The sequence below is a fragment of the Aedes albopictus genome, chromosome 3 (genome assembly GCF_035046485.1).
Source record: "Aedes albopictus strain Foshan chromosome 3, AalbF5, whole genome shotgun sequence".
Taxonomy (NCBI): Eukaryota; Metazoa; Arthropoda; class Insecta; order Diptera; family Culicidae; genus Aedes; species Aedes albopictus.
The window spans coordinates 234,910,839-234,927,440 of record NC_085138.1 but is presented as its reverse complement, the minus strand read 5'-3'; the positions used below and the strand labels follow the sequence as shown (position 1 = coordinate 234,927,440).

Sequence of the window (16,602 nt, the reverse complement as noted above, 5' to 3'; positions counted from 1 at the left end):
GTTATAAAGTCCCTTAGCGTAGGTAAGGCCCCAGGTCCGGACGGAGTTCCGAACCTGGCCTTAAATGTAGCTATTGCAGAGGCTCCCGAGATATTCAGGTCTGCTATGCAGAAATGCCTGGACGAGGGAGTTTTCCCAGAAGCTTGGAAAAGGCAGAGCCTGGTACTATTGCCAAAGGCGAGGAAACCACCCGGAGACCCGTCGGCATATAGACCAATATGCTTGATTGACACGGCGGGGAAGGTGCTCGAAAAGATCATCCTCAATAGAATGTTGAGATTCACTGAGGGCGAAAATGGTCTTTCGAGCAACCAGTAAGGCTTCCGGAAGGGGAGGTCCACCATAGACGCTATCTTGTCGGTTACAAAAACCGCCGAGAAAGCACTCGAGCCTAAGAGGAGGGGAATTCATTTTTGCGCGGTAGTGACTCTGGATGTAAGGCATGCGTGTAATAGCGCCAGTTGGTCTGCTATTGCTGATGCGCTCTTGCGTCTGGGGATATTGGAGTACCTGTACAAGATTCTCGGAAGTTACTTTCAGAATCGTGTACTAGTCTACGACACGGAGGTGGGTCGGAAGTGCTTTCACATAACCTCAGGAGTCCCGCAAGGTTCCATCCTGGGTCCGGTGTTATGGAATGTCATGTACGACGAGATGTTGAGGTTAGAGTACTCAGTGGGAGTCGTCGGATTTGCCGACGACATTACGCTCGAAGTCTACGGTGAAACGATCTAGGAGGTAAAGTTGACTACCAACCACTCGATCAAGGTTGTGGAGGCGTGGATGTGGTCCAGGAAACTGGAGCTGGCTCACCACAAGACAGAGGTGACGGTTGTTAACAACCGGAAGTCGGAGCAGCAGACGGAGATCAGTGTAGGAGAGTGCACTATCCTGTCAAAGCGCTCCGTCAAACACTTGGGCGTGATGATCGACGATAAGCTTACCTTCGGTAGCCACGTCGATTATGCCTGTAAAAAAACCTCCACAGCTATTGCGGCACTCTCCCGGATGATGTCCAATAGCTCTGCGGTGTACGCCAGTAAGCGCAAGCTTCTGGCTAGTGTTGCTACGTCCATACTTAGGTATGGCGGCCCGGCGTGGGGCACTGCACTAATTACTAAATGCTACCGACGGAAGCTGGAAAGTACTTAGTACTTATGTGCCTGAGGATTGCGAGCACGTACCGTACTGTGTCACACGACGCTCTCTGCGTCATTACTGGTATGGTGCCTATCAGCATTCTTGTCAGTGAGGGCATGGAGTGCTTCGAAATGCGCGGCACAAGAGGCATACGCAGGACTGCCAGGATGGCCTCTATGGTCAAATGGCAGCGCGCGTGGGACAGTTCCACCAAAGGAAGGAGGACCCATAGGTTGATTCCGAGGGTAGATGGTTGGATTAATTGGCGCCATGGGGAAGTTACATTCCACTTGACAGGTCCTTACATGTAATGGTTGCTTCCGACAGTATCTACACCGTTTCGGGCATGCGGATTCTCCCGAATGCCCAGTGTGTAATGGTTAGAGGAAACGGTGGAACACGTTTTGTTCGTGTGTTCGCGTTTTCGCACAATACGTGATCGCATGCTTGCCACATGCGGTGAGGACACAACTCCAGACAATTTGGTCCAAAGGATGTGTAGGGATATGTTTGGCTGGAACGCCGTTTCAACGGCTAACACCCATATCGTCTGGGAGCTACAGAGGAGGTGGCGCGTGGACTCGGAGAATGGCTAGTCCAGATGCGGTTCAAGAGGTGGTCCAGGGGTTCGGAGTCGGCTTCGTAAGTCATACCGGTGCCCTGCGGTCGAGATCAACCCTTACAGCGATTAAGTTACCGCGGAGAGGAAGTCCCGGTAGCGATGCTGTCGTGGCGTCGGTCTACTGGGTTGGATCCGAGCCCGCGTTTGGAAAGAGGTCCTCGGCAGGGGTCGGGGCAGGTGGAGACCCTGCTGTCAGCAACCTTCTGGTGCAGCTGATAGGGCCAGGAGGGTAGTGATTGCCTTCAGCAGGTCAGATCGGGCTACACGTGGGCATCAGTTCTTGATGTCCGCCAAGCAGTTGGGCGCGGGCGGGGTTGACCCTGCCCGCCTTCCGAGGACAAAGGGAGTGGAGAGGAAACTGGCTAAGCGCCAGCATGTTACCGTGATGGACTCTCCAGAGTGAGTCATCGATGTTCGTTGCTGCTAGGCTACGCAGCTAACCTTGAGGGTGCGATGTGCACTAGCCCCTCTTTGAAGCAATACCTTCTTGGTGGTTCCGGAGAGACGTAGGGTTTGGCGACCATAGGAATGCGTTTAGTGGGTACGAGGAGAGAGTAGTCCTGACTATTACTATTGTTGTAGAAGACGGCCTTAGCCCCACGCTACCCTAACCTTGATGTTGGGGTGTCTGTTTGCAGATTATCCCCCTATGGTTTAGAAGGAGAGAGAGAGAACAGCAAACATGTCAAATAATAGTTAAAGCAGCGCAAGTTTTGGTTTTATAGGAGATAATTCGACGCAATTTCAGCACAGTGTTAGAACTACGTCAAATTAACTTCCATAAATATAAACAAAACTTTCGCTGCCATAACCCTAGTACGATGTTGGGGTCAATATGACCCAGACAGGCACGCTGAATCGACACTACGCCATCGTGGTGTGCCTAGCCAAACATCTTTGGAGGGTTAAGCTGAAATTTTAACTATATCTTGCTAACACTTATATTTCAAAACTACGTTGAGAAAGAATTTATGAATTGTTTTTATCTTTTTGAAAAAAAAATCTGGCATTCTTCAAAATTTTGCCATAATTTAAATTGATTGTCCCATATACTTACTAAACCCGACTTTTACCAGTATAACGCAATAATCGTGATCAAATGTTCGAAACAGATCATATTCAGCTTTCTATTAAAGGTTGAAAAATTATGGACTGCAACGCAAGATCTTGTACCGTTTGGGCAGGTGTACCTATTTGGGGCACTTGCCGTTATAACTAAGTCAATTTCAAACCGATTGATTTGTATTTTTGTATATAGTTAGATACTGACGTGGCTAACTCTATAGGGGCTGTCCATTAATTACGTAAGGGTTTATGGAGAGAGGAGGGGGTTTGAGAAATCCTACGCGCCATACAAATTTTTTTGGATTGTCATACAAAATATCTTACAAGGGGGGGAGGGGGTGTTGAAAAATCCTAAAAATTCCCTTACGTAATTAATGGACAGCCTCATACAAAAATTCAAATCAATCGGTTTGAAATTGTCTTAGTTATAACGGCAAGTACCCAAAATAGGTACACCTGCCCAAATGGTACAAGACCCTACTCAAATTTATGGAAATTCATATTTAAAAAAACTGACGAGCATGGTTTTCCGGAAAAAATCAAAAATTGTGCTACTTAAAATTTTTTGAAGCACGGTATTGAAATCAGCATATACATAATTATGAATAAAAAATGTTGGCCATTGATAGAAGCTCACGACGTTCGTTTTGTTTTGTTAACTAGTTTCATTTATCCTAAACAAGTGTAAGAACCTAAAAATTAACATAAATACTACAGTGCGACTCAAAGTCTGGCTACAACAGTGAGTTCGAGACAGTGTATTGCATTCCCGACCAAAAATAAGACTGATAGAGGCACATGCCATAGATTGAACTAGGAACCAAGAACGAAAGTTAACGTAAGTTTACTTTGATCATCTGATCATCTGAACATCTGATAATAGAAGACAAAAATTGAACATTTAAGTTCAACTTATGAATGTTATATTTCATGCTTGTTCCTATAGATATGTTGCAGAAAATAACATTCCTCTTCTAAAAGAAGATCGTATGCAAAGGGCTTATTATTTCGGAGAATCCACCATGCATGTAACATAAGCCAAACAGATTTGTGAAAAGCTGGTTCAGTTGTTGTTGTTGTTATGTAGTTCAACTCCTTGCTTCCAATGCAGAAGCTATTTTAACCAACAATCCACTCTAAGTGGTACACTTCATATCGTACAACAAAGCTATAGAAGCTGTGTGTAATGTGTTGCCATTGACAATAATCTTCAATTTGCTTCATTGTAAACGATGATTGACATAAACACAATTGCTCAAAGACACTCTCTAGCCGTCCATTAGTATCACATATCATGCTATTCAAATGCAATCAAAACAGCAGACCCAGCTTTATGTGATAAACGTGTTCGCATAACAATCAATTTCCTGTGCGTTGTTCCCGTTTCACATCTTCACACTCCACGGTAAATACATGAGCACAAATATAGAACTGTTGACATCGATATATGCCCCCTGGCCAAACTCGCCTTGGGTCAACCGGAGGGATGAGATTCCTGATAACACAGTTTAGCATACGGCTAACATCGTTTACTTTCATCATACCTCGTTTCTGCGGCGATGACGGTAAATTGGTCGGTGATTGCTGCTGTTGTAATTCCTTTTGTTGTTGCTGCATCTGCTGCTGCTGTTGAGATTGCTGCTGAGATGTGACGACCAGGACATGCGCACTCAGTATCAACACGGGTAGGAAAACTTGTATCCATATTTTCCTCAATTTGTGTAAATTATTCACTTTAAACTGTGGCTGCTGCATCGTCGTTGTTTTCGCGGTTGTGGATGCCTTGTTAACGCACTATCAAACAGGACTATGTAAAGAATGCTTCCTGGTTTGTTTGCACTGTTTCGCTTCTAGGCTGTATTCCGGTTTGCTTTGAACAGCAGATAACTACACTTCATTCCACTCGAGGGCTCCAACAGAGGTAGCAGTGGAGGCTATTGGCATAAACACAACACTTCTCTGACACACTCCAGGCTACGGGCCGCGATGACATTCAGCTGACAGTGGTAAACATACGAAAACACTGCTGTTGTGAAAGGACACTCCACGGAGTAACCAAACAAGGACACACTCTTCTTCAGTTATAGCACGAGGAGCGATAGAGAGAAAGAACTTTGGCCCACATAAAACCATAACAACTCAGGAAACAGACGAATTATTTACTCTCATCTTGTATTATTTATGTTGGCTTCTTCTTATTGACCACATGCCAGCAGTATTGATCAATTTGAACTTGAGATACTTTCGACAAATCCCAGAAGAAATCACTTGCATAAAAATAAGCAAAACTTCATTTCACTCGGTGGATATAAATTCTCCACCCCACTTCCGTTGTACATATTACGAAGCAACTCGAAGCACAAGCACTGAATCGACAGGAAAAGGAAAATTAAGCGCTTTCCATCACAAGCTCTGCTTCCACTGGATCAATCTTCTCTCCTTCCCCAATAATTCCACGTCCACTAGCACACCAACACAAAACCCACTAACACAACCACAATACCCCAAATAACCCACCAGCCCTCATTATCCTTACAAAGCGTTGTCCGATTTTCCGCAATCCTGGGAGAGTACCGTCGCGAACCGAAGATCAAGCTAGACTGAATTTCACGACCGAAGACGAGTGAGTTTTATCGTGTGGAGATTTGTCCGAAGTCGAAGTCCGACCGTTGTCGTCGTTGTCGGCAATCCAGGATCATCGGCCTGAAGGTCGTTGGAGTGACATGTGCTTTTGTGGATTCTCTCGCTCTCCCCGATTCATCCACAACCACATTTATTGGATTGGTGGTGATAGTTGGCCCCAATTTAGTGGTGTTAAGTTTATGAACGTGGTCGCGGATGAACCCATACCAAACAGCTGTTGGCCAGTGTGATTGCGCATGATTGAAAAACAGCTGATTGAGTGTTATATGATGTTGTTTTGAATGAACTTGAATGATGTTATTCATTGTTGTACATAACACATAAAGAGTACTTAGGCTAACAAATGAATTAGCGAATGAATACATATAAATAAATAAGAAAGTTGAAATTACGATGAACGTCGTCGGATGATGAATAGAAGACCCGGAAAAGAAAGCAGTATACAATTGTCAAGGAGTAATTCTCGCTATTTACACCTTATCTTCAAAAATGTTTTAGGTTGCGATTTTGTGAAAGTCCAGGTTAAAAAGTAAGGAAAATGCATTTGGTTACTCAAATGGATGGGCCCCTGTAAGTTGGAGCCACAAAAAAAATTCCAGACCTCTCGATTTTCGTTAAATGGTGGATCATTTAAACCGTTATAACTCGAAAGTTTCACCTAAAACCACCTCAAAACGAATTGTTGTTGAAAAGAGGAAAGATATTTAGAGCCACTATTTCCAATTATAAAAAGTTGGGTCGGCCATATTGATATTGGCCGCCATCTTGGATTTTTTACCATCACTTTTTTACCATGATGACAACTACCGATTATCAAAAAAAAGTTTTGGTATAAAATCCAAGATGGTGGCCAAAATCAATATGGCCGACCCAACTTTTTTTAATTGTAAATAGTAGTTCTATATTTCCTCTTTTCAACATTTCGTTTTGAGGTGTTTTTAGGCGATACTTTCGACCAAAATCGACGGGTGAAATTGGAATACAATTTGTAAATACCCGGGCAGACGAGAATATCTAAATCATATCTCAAATCGAACACTTTTTGCTGTCATAGCTCGATGTGATTTTGATGAGTTATTCAAAATTCTAGTGAATATCGCACGAATAGCTCAAAGTGATATGGTATTCTTTTTTGTTCTTGTCGAAATAGCTGAAAATTTCTACATAAGAACAAGTTCAGCTTTTCTGCACGAAATGGAACACATACACTCATAGAGATGGCTCAATGTTAGTGAAATGCCTTGTGCCGCTTTCTGAGCTGTGCAAACCAAGAACCGCGTGCTCTTATTCTCATATTATTTACAACAGCTACCCACAGTTGAATGGCAAACATCGCCGCCTGTGAATCCTAAGGTCATAGGTTCGATGCTGGATGCTGCCTTTTTTTATTTTATTTTTCAAGAAAAAAAAGTGACAAATCTTGTCTGCTATTGTTTTGATCTTGTAATATCTTTACGAGCTTTTATTGAGTAGTTCACCATATTAAATTTTGCTATTATTTCTGTTCTTTTACCTCTTATATCAAACAAACCAATATCACTTTTTGCTCTTCAGTAATTCAATCAATCATAACTGAATATGCTATTCATCAGATTTTTCCACCTACTCGGGTAGGAACAGCAATCCTTAAACGCCTAAAAGTATGCATTGCCCTTATATTTTCATGGTGTTTGAAACTGTCGTGTAAAAACAACCTGTTCAACATGTTTTTCATATTTTTAGGCATAAATCCTATGAATAGGAGCAAGAGTTCTGAAATTGACGCGAAAATATTTTTGGCCACCTGTTTGTATGGAGCCGCCCCATAGTGCATTGGTTATATCCGAGAAGAATTTATCGTCGATTAGAACGTGGTCGATTTGGTTTGCTGTTTTATGGACGGGTGATCTCCAGGTGGCTTTGTGGATATCTTTGTGGAGGAAGAAGGTGCTTCGGACTACCATACCACGGGAAGCTGCAAAGATTACGCATCGCTGGCCGTTATCATTCGATACGGCATGCAGGCTGTTTCGCCTGATTATCGGTCTGTACATTTCCTCCCTTCCTACCTGCGTGTTCGTGTTGCCGACAACGATTTTCACGTCACGCGGAGAGCAAGCACCGTATGTTTGCTCTAACTGCGCGTAGAACGCTTCTTTCTCGTCATCAGGTCTCCCTTCGTGTGGGCAGCGGACGTTGATGATGCTGTAGTTGAAGAATCAGTCCTTAACTCTTAACATGCACATCCTTGCGTTGATCGGCTGCCACCCGATCACACGTTGTCGCATCTTTCCCAACACTATAAATCCTGTTCCCAGTTCATTGGTAGTGCCACAGCTTTGGTAGAAGGTAGCCGCTCGATGCCCACTTTTGCGCACTTTCTGTCCAGTCAAGAGTTGCGCAATATCAGTATTGTCAGTTGACTACTGATATTGCATCATCATCACTATCACTCCAGGCCGTTCAATATCTAGACGACAATAACAGGTAACAACCTGATATTGACCCGCACTTTAGATTACAATAATTGCAACTATTGTGATATTTTAATGGTTTTCACTAAAACTCAAACTTTTTTGTGACCAACATGCAGAACTTGTTATTTTGTACCACACACTAAAATATCATCTTGGTAATTCTTCATTTGGATTTTAATTTTAAAGATGACCTATCAGTGATTTCCACACCTCATCACAATCAGTCCAGTTCTGACGGTGATTCAATAGAGCGCACGGTGACTTGGATCGCAGTCGGCCTATCAAAATCAGCGGTTTACTTACCATTATAGGGCACTGCATTGTTTTGATTTTGTATGGGATTGTGACGTTTCTTGGCCTTGTTGTTTACACAATTTCTGTAAGAGTGAAAGAGAAGGAGAGAATTTCATGCAATGCCCTATTGACAGTAACAGGGTGCAACTCTGGTCCAGTCCAACAAAGTTCCTGTAACGCCACGATGCCGAAATGGAGGGGATGTAATTCATCGTAGATTATCCTCCAGAACAGACGCTGTTTGAGCCGCACCTCCTTGGTGACCAGACGCTCGGGTAATACCTCCTCAATCTAGCTGCAGTAAGAAGAACAACAGTGCCCAGCACTACCAGCTAAGCACACAACTCTTAGCTGGCGGTCTTTGTCATCGCTTGACCCGTGGAAACATCAGGTAGGAACTTGTGAGGACCAATTGAGGACCAGAGCTATGTTGAACGCTCTCCTTATCGACTCACCGTTTTGCAGCCCAACTTATTAAGATGGGCCCAAAAAAATTGGTCTGCGAAACCTAATTGCGGCCAAAGTCACCATTCACAAGAAAAGCAACTATTTGGAATATAAGAATTTCCTTGCGACCACCATTCTGAATGCCACAAAGAGCTATCCCAGAGCTGTCTTCCATCGTCTATCACCTACAGCAAATGAATTCTTAGGTAGTTATCAAGCCGGTTTTATCAACGGCTTGTGACAACGGGCCAAATTTTCACCACACGGCGAATCCTTATCATTACCGTGAATGCCTTAGGTCATAGGTCAAACTTTCAGGTGCGCGACCCCCTTTTGTCAGCAGGCATACTCTTCGCAACCCACCATAGAAACTCCCTCATTTGGTGTCTGTTACAGTCAAATATTCAACTGTCCCTCGCGACCCCCTGGATGAAGTCCGGCGACCCTCTTGGGGGGTCGTGACCTACTGTTTGGAAAACCATGCCTTAAGCGATTTGCAGCAATATTAAAACACTCACCATCCGTTAGTTAAGTTTCAAAACAGATTAATTAAGGCATTCATTGGTATATCATTCTTTAATAATATTTGTACACAAAAATGTCTTTTTGGGAGCGTAATTGCCTTTCGAGAATAAGCGATTGAATGATGCTTTTATCGTAGACCGTTCGTCTCCATGCGCATCGTCACACTCGGTAGCTTGACCAAGAAAAAGACTGGGCTTCATTCTTGGTGGGTTTATTGCTCTCTTACAAGCTAAAGCGCTTTCACCATCACGCCAACCGCACCACCAGTCGAGGTGCTTAGAGGAAGGAAGCATACAAGGTTCAAGAAATTGGATTTTCCCCCTGGAAAGACACTAAACTGTCAGCTCTCAGCTGGTGTTCATAAATCAGTTGGATCACCGCGGGCGATGGCTTTCTTCGGTGGAAAGCATTTTTGGGCAGAGGAAGTTATTTCCAGATTAAGTGAAAAGTATATATATAGCATACATATAAGCGACGCATGTTGCTGGATGATTTTTTATTCTTGGAAGAGCACTGGAGCTACACTTGTACAACATTTTCAATAATTCATACAAAAAAAAAATCATAAATAGCATCAGCAACTGATGGTTCTGCATTGTTGGGTAAAGACCACGGTTCATACTTTTTTTTATATGAACAAAAGACAACGCCTTAGAGGGTCTCCCCGCTCGAAATATCCAGAAAAAATACCACGTGGTTTATGAACAGCCCCCAATCAATGTAGTAGTACAATCTAACGTATGGTATGGTTCACATAGTACAAATTGTAAACATTACGTTTGTCACTTACGAAAATGTGTTTGTAACATGGTTAATGAACAGAGTCAAACAATTCACTTCACAAGAGGACTTTATGCTGGCATGCCTTCTAAATAATGTTATCTCTTTTATTTTACATCGCAAGTGAAGACCTCGTGCAAACACGTGTTTTTCCAGAAGACCGTTGGTGTTATCCTTATACCGTCATGTGGTCCGATCTTTGCCAGGTTGGGCGCTAACGTCGCTGAAGTCATAATGGTTACTGTTATGGTTATGCTTATGACAATTCGCCACACGATTTACACAGCGCAGCGTACAACAACACCACTAACTAGGAAGGAGGAGTGTAATGATGCTATACGGTTATTTTCATAATGCCGTACTCAAGTTGAGCTGTTGCTGTCTCTCTTTGGGTAAGTTTAATATGATTGATATAATTGAACTCGCATATGCTTGCTGGAACTTCTACGAGTAATGGCATTACCATGCCTTCACAGGAGACATTTACGGAAAAAGTTTAATTTACTAATTCACCCTGGAACTGACAGCCGTCACATCATATGTGTTTGATTTGCTCGGACACAAGATGCCATAAAAGCACTGAAGCATTATATGAACTTTTCCCGACAGATATAATTAATTTGGAAAACAAATGTAAGAACTCATAGATTCCATACGTGTATTTTTTCACAAATCTGTGAATAACAAAAAAATTGAAAATTTCCATCCCAGTTGATAATTATATTCCCCGCTGCCAAAGTTACGAATACAATTTTCAATCAAAACATGATCCGTTTTGAAATTTGTTGAGAATCACGTAAATTGGTTTCAATTTGAGCAATTTTTCTATCATGTGAAGTGACTACATTTTCCCTTTCCTCATTTTGTTTTGGCGCCAATGATACACCTAGTTGGTTTAAACCTGTCTTGAGAAAACAACAAAGCTTGAATATTGTTCCGTTAAAGTTACCTATAAGAGCATCTCCTTTATTTGATGCATTATAAATATTAAAGCAAGTTCATACTAATTTGCCACTATAATAGACTTATAACATTCCATCATGAATCAAATAGCTTCTTTTACATTTGCGCTAGCTTTTTTTGGGCCCAGCATTCTTGGCAACGGTTTCATTTTCCGGTTTCATTTTTTTTTGTACCTTTGGTCGTCGTACCTACAAATGTATTGTATTCATATCCGTATATCTTCCATTCCAGGGTTTAAGAGCGGACACACATCCGGAAACATTTCCCAACTCGAAAATTTCCTGGTCTGGTGACAATTTTTCACTCTACCATAAGAAACATTCCTGGAAAGGTTATCGGCACTCCGGATTCTATTACGGAAGCACTTATTCACACTGGAAATCTCTTTCAAATAGAACGTTGGCAACTGTCTCCAAATTGAGAATTAAATTTAGCGTAAAAGGGTTTTTACAGGGCAGCAGGAACAAAGTCATAATTAAAATTCCATTTCTGTTGGATTTGGGCTGAGCATAAATCTAGTGACTGGAAAGCGACGTGTCACCTAGAGTTGTTTTTAATTATCGTAAAAGTATTCGCCGTTAAGCCACGGTCCATGCTTTTCCTTAGGCATCATATTAAAGCAAATGTGTATCTTCTTGTTTTTTCTGATTGTGGAAACGACCGACGGATTGGCAGAATTATCCCTCTTTGGTTGGCTTTTCGGTCCAGATAAGTTATAAGCGGGGTGATACTATTTCATCCGACGTTTCGACCCTTGGTTTGGGTCTTCTTCAGGGAGGTTATAGGGATACCGCTACGTTTGTATCGCTGATTGCTTGGCGTAGGGCTGTCGGGTTTGGTGAATTTGAGCTTGTGTTGGCTATTTGTGGGTAGATGGTGAGGGTGTAGTTTACAATAATTTGTTTTACCACTGCGCCGAACACTATTATGGCGTCTAAACACTGAATACTTATCTGGACCGAAAAGCCAACCAATGAGGGATAATTCTTGTTTCTTCTTCTTTTTCTTCTTCTTCTTCTTCACCATATTCTTCTTCTTCATCTTATTCTTCTTCATCTTCTTTTTCTTCTCAAGGATCACTTCATGATAGATTTGTGATAATTCATCGGATCATCCAATCTTTCGTGAAGAACACAACCCCAAGCAGCATACATGTCACAAAAGAGTGCCGAACGCTCAATTTTTTGGTAAAACACGAGTCATTTTCAAGTTATTCTGCCTTTCGGTTAGAATTACATGACTGCAGCTCCTGTACAACCAAAAACCTGCGCTGTCGACACTCCTTTTGACACGTGTGCTGCTTGGGACTTTATATCTACACTTGCAATCCCGAGCAGACGGCAACAACTGACGAATATCACTTTTAGCTATTTAAAATTGGATAACTGGCGAACAAGAAGTGATATTGGTTTGTTTGAGATAAGAGCTAAAACATCAAAAATAATATCAAAAATTTATATGGGTAACAGCTCAATAACATCTCGATAAGATATTGCAAGAACAAAATAATATCAGACAAAAGTTGCCGACGGAACGGCAAATCAATATCAAAATATGATCTGACAGGCTATCTGACAAAAAAGAAAAAAAAAACAGCGAAAAGCCAATAACCAGTATTGAACTCATGACCCTCGGATCAGCAGGTGGTAATGGTTACCACTCAACTGTTGCTTATTGCTGAAATAATGAAGTAAAAACGAGCATCGAGTTCTTCGTTTCTACATCCAACGAAACAGCTAACGACATTACACTAACATTTAATCACTGTGTGGATGTATGTGTGTGATTTCTTTTGAAAGAACAAAATTTGATCTTGTGTAGATATTATCTGCTATCTCAATGTCAACAAAAGTTTCGAGAAAAAAGTAAAAAAATGCAAAGTTTCAGACTTGTTGAATTTGTTTTGACTGTAAAACGTTGTTTTTTGTCAAAGACATGTTCTGTGTTGAATTTGGGCTTCCGCAGAGATCGTCAACATTCGCGCGTAGAATAGACAGAAGAAATAGGATCGACTAATCGTAAGTAGACCAAATAAAAGTCTCGGATTCACCCCGAAAGCCGTTCCAACAAATTGATCACTAGTTGTTGTTATCCTCCAGGCTTATTGATCGGATAGTCCGGTCGCCCGGAAGTATCTTCTACGAAATGTTCCGCGTTCGCGAAATTTAAGCTTCGCGGCCGGTACCGAACCGTAGCCAAAAGGGGCTTAAGTTAAGGGTAAATATGTGTTTTCGACGGAATTTTAATAGCAGAACTAGGCTTGGTGGAATAGTGTGCCGGTGGTGGATTTAATTGCTAAAAGTATGTAAGTATGTAGTATCCTAGAGTAAAAAATCATGTAAATGTCAACATTAATCAGAACCAATGAATTTATGTGAAGAGAGTCTAAACCTTTTTTTGGGTCGTTTGTGCCCATACAAAAACATTCCAAACAGTTCTAAAAATTGCAAAAACTGAACTAATTACTAAAAGTTTTTATTATTAACACTTAAAACACGTTTGAAGCTTTATTCGTGGTCGCATGGCATATTAATTTGCATTCATTTACGTTAATTTGAAAGTGCGGCTCGTTACCACAACCCAATATCATACTGAGAGCTAAAATTGCTATCATATCACGTTCAGTTATGATTGTGATATGGAATAAATTTTTGAATAACACTTCAATAACACCTTGTGCTATGATATCAAAATTTGTTCGATATCAGCTATGATTCAGATATTCTCGTCTGCCCGGGATGCTAGTCCGCTACACTGAATAATGGTACAAAATTGTAACCTAAATGTTTTTCTCCGTTTCCATGTTTATTTATTTTGTGTGTAATCAAAGCACTTCTTTGCGACGGTAAGCCACCATGTGTAGAAACCGTTAACTTCGAAATATTTCGGCATGAGAAGCTTTGATTGATATCGCGTTTCGAGTAATGTAAATAAAATAGCCTACATTAAGGCGAATGAACCAAATAAATTCAAAAACGGTAAGTGATGGAAATTTCCATATAGGAAAATTCCCTGATGCGTAGATTAAAAAAAAACCAGTGGAAAATTACTCTCTACGACTGATTTTAAAAGAACACAAAGGCACTATAGAAAAAGGTAGTTACTGCGAGTTAATAAATAGCTCGATCCAACTCGTCGCGCGATCAATTTATCTTTTCTGGTGGAGTGTTAAAGACAACCGAGTTTTTTGAAAAAAAGTTGGAAAAATAATTAAAGTTGGTGCATAAAGTGCTAAATTCGAAGTAAGTGCGCGGATTTTATGTTATAGTTCCAAATAATTTGAAGTTATTTTTAACTTTTAGTAAATTTAGTGAGTTGGTTAGCAAAAACGTTGAGAAAGCCTGAAATTTGTGAAAGTTAAGGATTAGAATCAGGTAAGCTGGTGAGCCATTTGACCCAAAAGCGAGTGAGAAATAATTGTGACCACGTTAAACAGGCCTTGCCCATCTAACGTGGGCGGTTTATCTAGGGCTTATCCTAGCTGGATTTTTCCCGAGTGCAGCCGAGACCGGAACCACCTGTGGTGCTGCGAGCTTCCGTTTGATAGTCGACCACTTCGCGCTCGAGTGTGGTGAATACGGTGAGCCGAGAAACCCGAACTCGTCGCGCCAAGACGTGTGGTACCGAGCTTCGCAGAACCTGCTCGAATCTCCACCAAGCGTGAGGACGCCTCTACCTCACCCCTACCCACGCACGAGTTGGCTCATCGGACTACGTTGGAGGAAGCAAATCGTTCGGTCGGCTGGTTCGTCATATTGTGGCTCGGCTTCGAGAGACTGCTCGACTGCGAACGACGTGGAGCAGCGTATCGACGGAAAATTCAAGGTCAGACCTAGCTGTAAGATACGATTGCGCAACGTATAAAGAAGAGTTTTTTGAAGAGAATTGAATGAGCTCGAATGTGACGTCACACGGTCAGTAGCCAGTTGTATTTGATTCAGAATCGTTCTATGGAATCGAAACTGACTGAAATGAGAACTTGTAAAACTCATTAAATTTGCCTTTTTAATAGTTTTTTTTTCGTTTTCTTGGTTTTTAAATAAAATTTTGATTACTTCGAGCTTAGTAAAAACATTCTACCAGACCGTGGCCGTTACTTGCAGATCATCACCGAATTGGATAGAGCTCCGAATTAACCCTTTCACTACCGCTCAGTATTAGAGAGCTTCCAAACAAATTAGCAACAACATTTTAATTTCATTTTTCAGAATTTTGGATTGATTTGGTTTGTTTGAGTCGCGTCGTTTGGGTTCGAATTGGTAAGAAAAGGTTCCTACTGAACTGTGAGGCCTGCCCTGAGCAGGAGTTCTCATGCCGGGATATTATCAGAGGTAACGGTCCTTCGTTTTGAAGGTGGCGCTTAAGCCGTTATCTTGGCGAAACGGAACGGATTGTTACAAAATGAACCATCCATATTTACTAATATTGTTCAAAGACTAGTAGGCATTGTTCTGTACCTTTGAAACATTTAAGGTTGTTCAAACTTTCTAAAACTTTTTTTTAAAATCTGCATTCGTTGTAGTAATTATTTGTGCTATAAGAAGTTATGTTACCTAGTCTAACCCACCCAGATCCATGAACTTCTGTGCAACTCAGAGCCATTCCAAAATACCTTTGAGATATTTCAGGACTACGAAACTTCCCTACAACTAAGAACTTCCAGCTGAGGTGAGAATATGACGAATTCACATCTTGAGCACAAATCTTAAGGCAAATGTGGGACGCGGCCGAGGTTAAGGACTGCAGCCACGAAATGAAGTAGAAATAGATATCATCAATACGGTTGGTAATGTTGTGTTGGGTAAAAATCCCAGATGTAGCAAAACTGCAAGAAGTTCTTTCCAAAGACCATTCAAATGGCCTGGAAAGTTTGAAGAAAACAGACGGGAGTTTCACTGTTGATACAAACGAAACACTTAAAATAATGATGGAAATGGATCAAGTTTACTATCAAGTGATGATGAAGATGGTACGGGAGTTGATGAAAACTATAGGCCAATACGGACTGTAGACACCAACTTTTCTATACCGGATACAATCTTCACACGATCTAAAGTGGAATGGGCAGTGAACTCCTTCGAACCATTCAAATCTCCGGGAAGGGATGGCATATGTACTGCACTTCTTCAGAAGGGTGGAAAAGAATTGCTAGATTCCCTTACTAGTATTTTTAAATGCAGTTCAACTTTAGGGCATATGTAAAGGGTGATACGGTCAAAACTTGGTCACACATTTTTTTTTCATAACTTTAGACTGCGTACACCAAAACAGCTGATTTCTGGACCAGTAATGCTACATTATATGTAGCTTATACCATAAAATGTTCATCAAAATCGATTGAGTATTGGTTGATATATAGATAAAACCATCGACCTACCTTTTTAAAAGTTTGCACAAAGGCGCTCCATAGTAAATTTTCGGAAATATAAGGTCAGTAAAGCACAATTTTGATTATAGAACTACCAATACTGCTCCGATTTTTATCCAAATTTTACAGTGTAGTACTATTATGAAAATATGTTCTTAGTAAAATTTTGAGCCATTTTGTATGAATACTTTTAAAGTTGTAGCAGTTTGAATATGAAAAAAACCGACCGGTGCCACTTAAGCAAATATAACTTTGTAACGGCTGGATCAAATTGAATGAAATTTTTACACAACATTTTG

The 16,602-nt window shown here is 41.3% G+C and overlaps 1 protein-coding gene and 1 long non-coding RNA gene across 2 annotated transcripts in view; one reads left to right on the top strand and one right to left on the bottom strand.

Annotated features, from left to right (window-relative positions):
* Positions 1 to 5,708, bottom strand: part of LOC109432005 (uncharacterized) — a 189,070-nt gene extending 183,362 nt beyond the window's left edge. The window contains exon 1 of the mRNA XM_029868400.2: positions 4,372 to 5,708. Coding sequence (XP_029724260.2) covers positions 4,372 to 4,582 — 211 coding nt within the window. The 5' untranslated portion in view covers positions 4,583 to 5,708. The remainder of the gene's footprint in view (positions 1 to 4,371) is intronic.
* Positions 5,709 to 13,714: 8,006 nt separating this feature from the next.
* Positions 13,715 to 15,012, top strand: LOC134289807 (uncharacterized). The gene is made up of 2 exons (XR_009998687.1): positions 13,715 to 14,177; positions 14,238 to 15,012. It is a non-coding gene; the product is annotated as an uncharacterized LOC134289807 (long non-coding RNA).
* Positions 15,013 to 16,602: the final 1,590 nt, after the last annotated feature.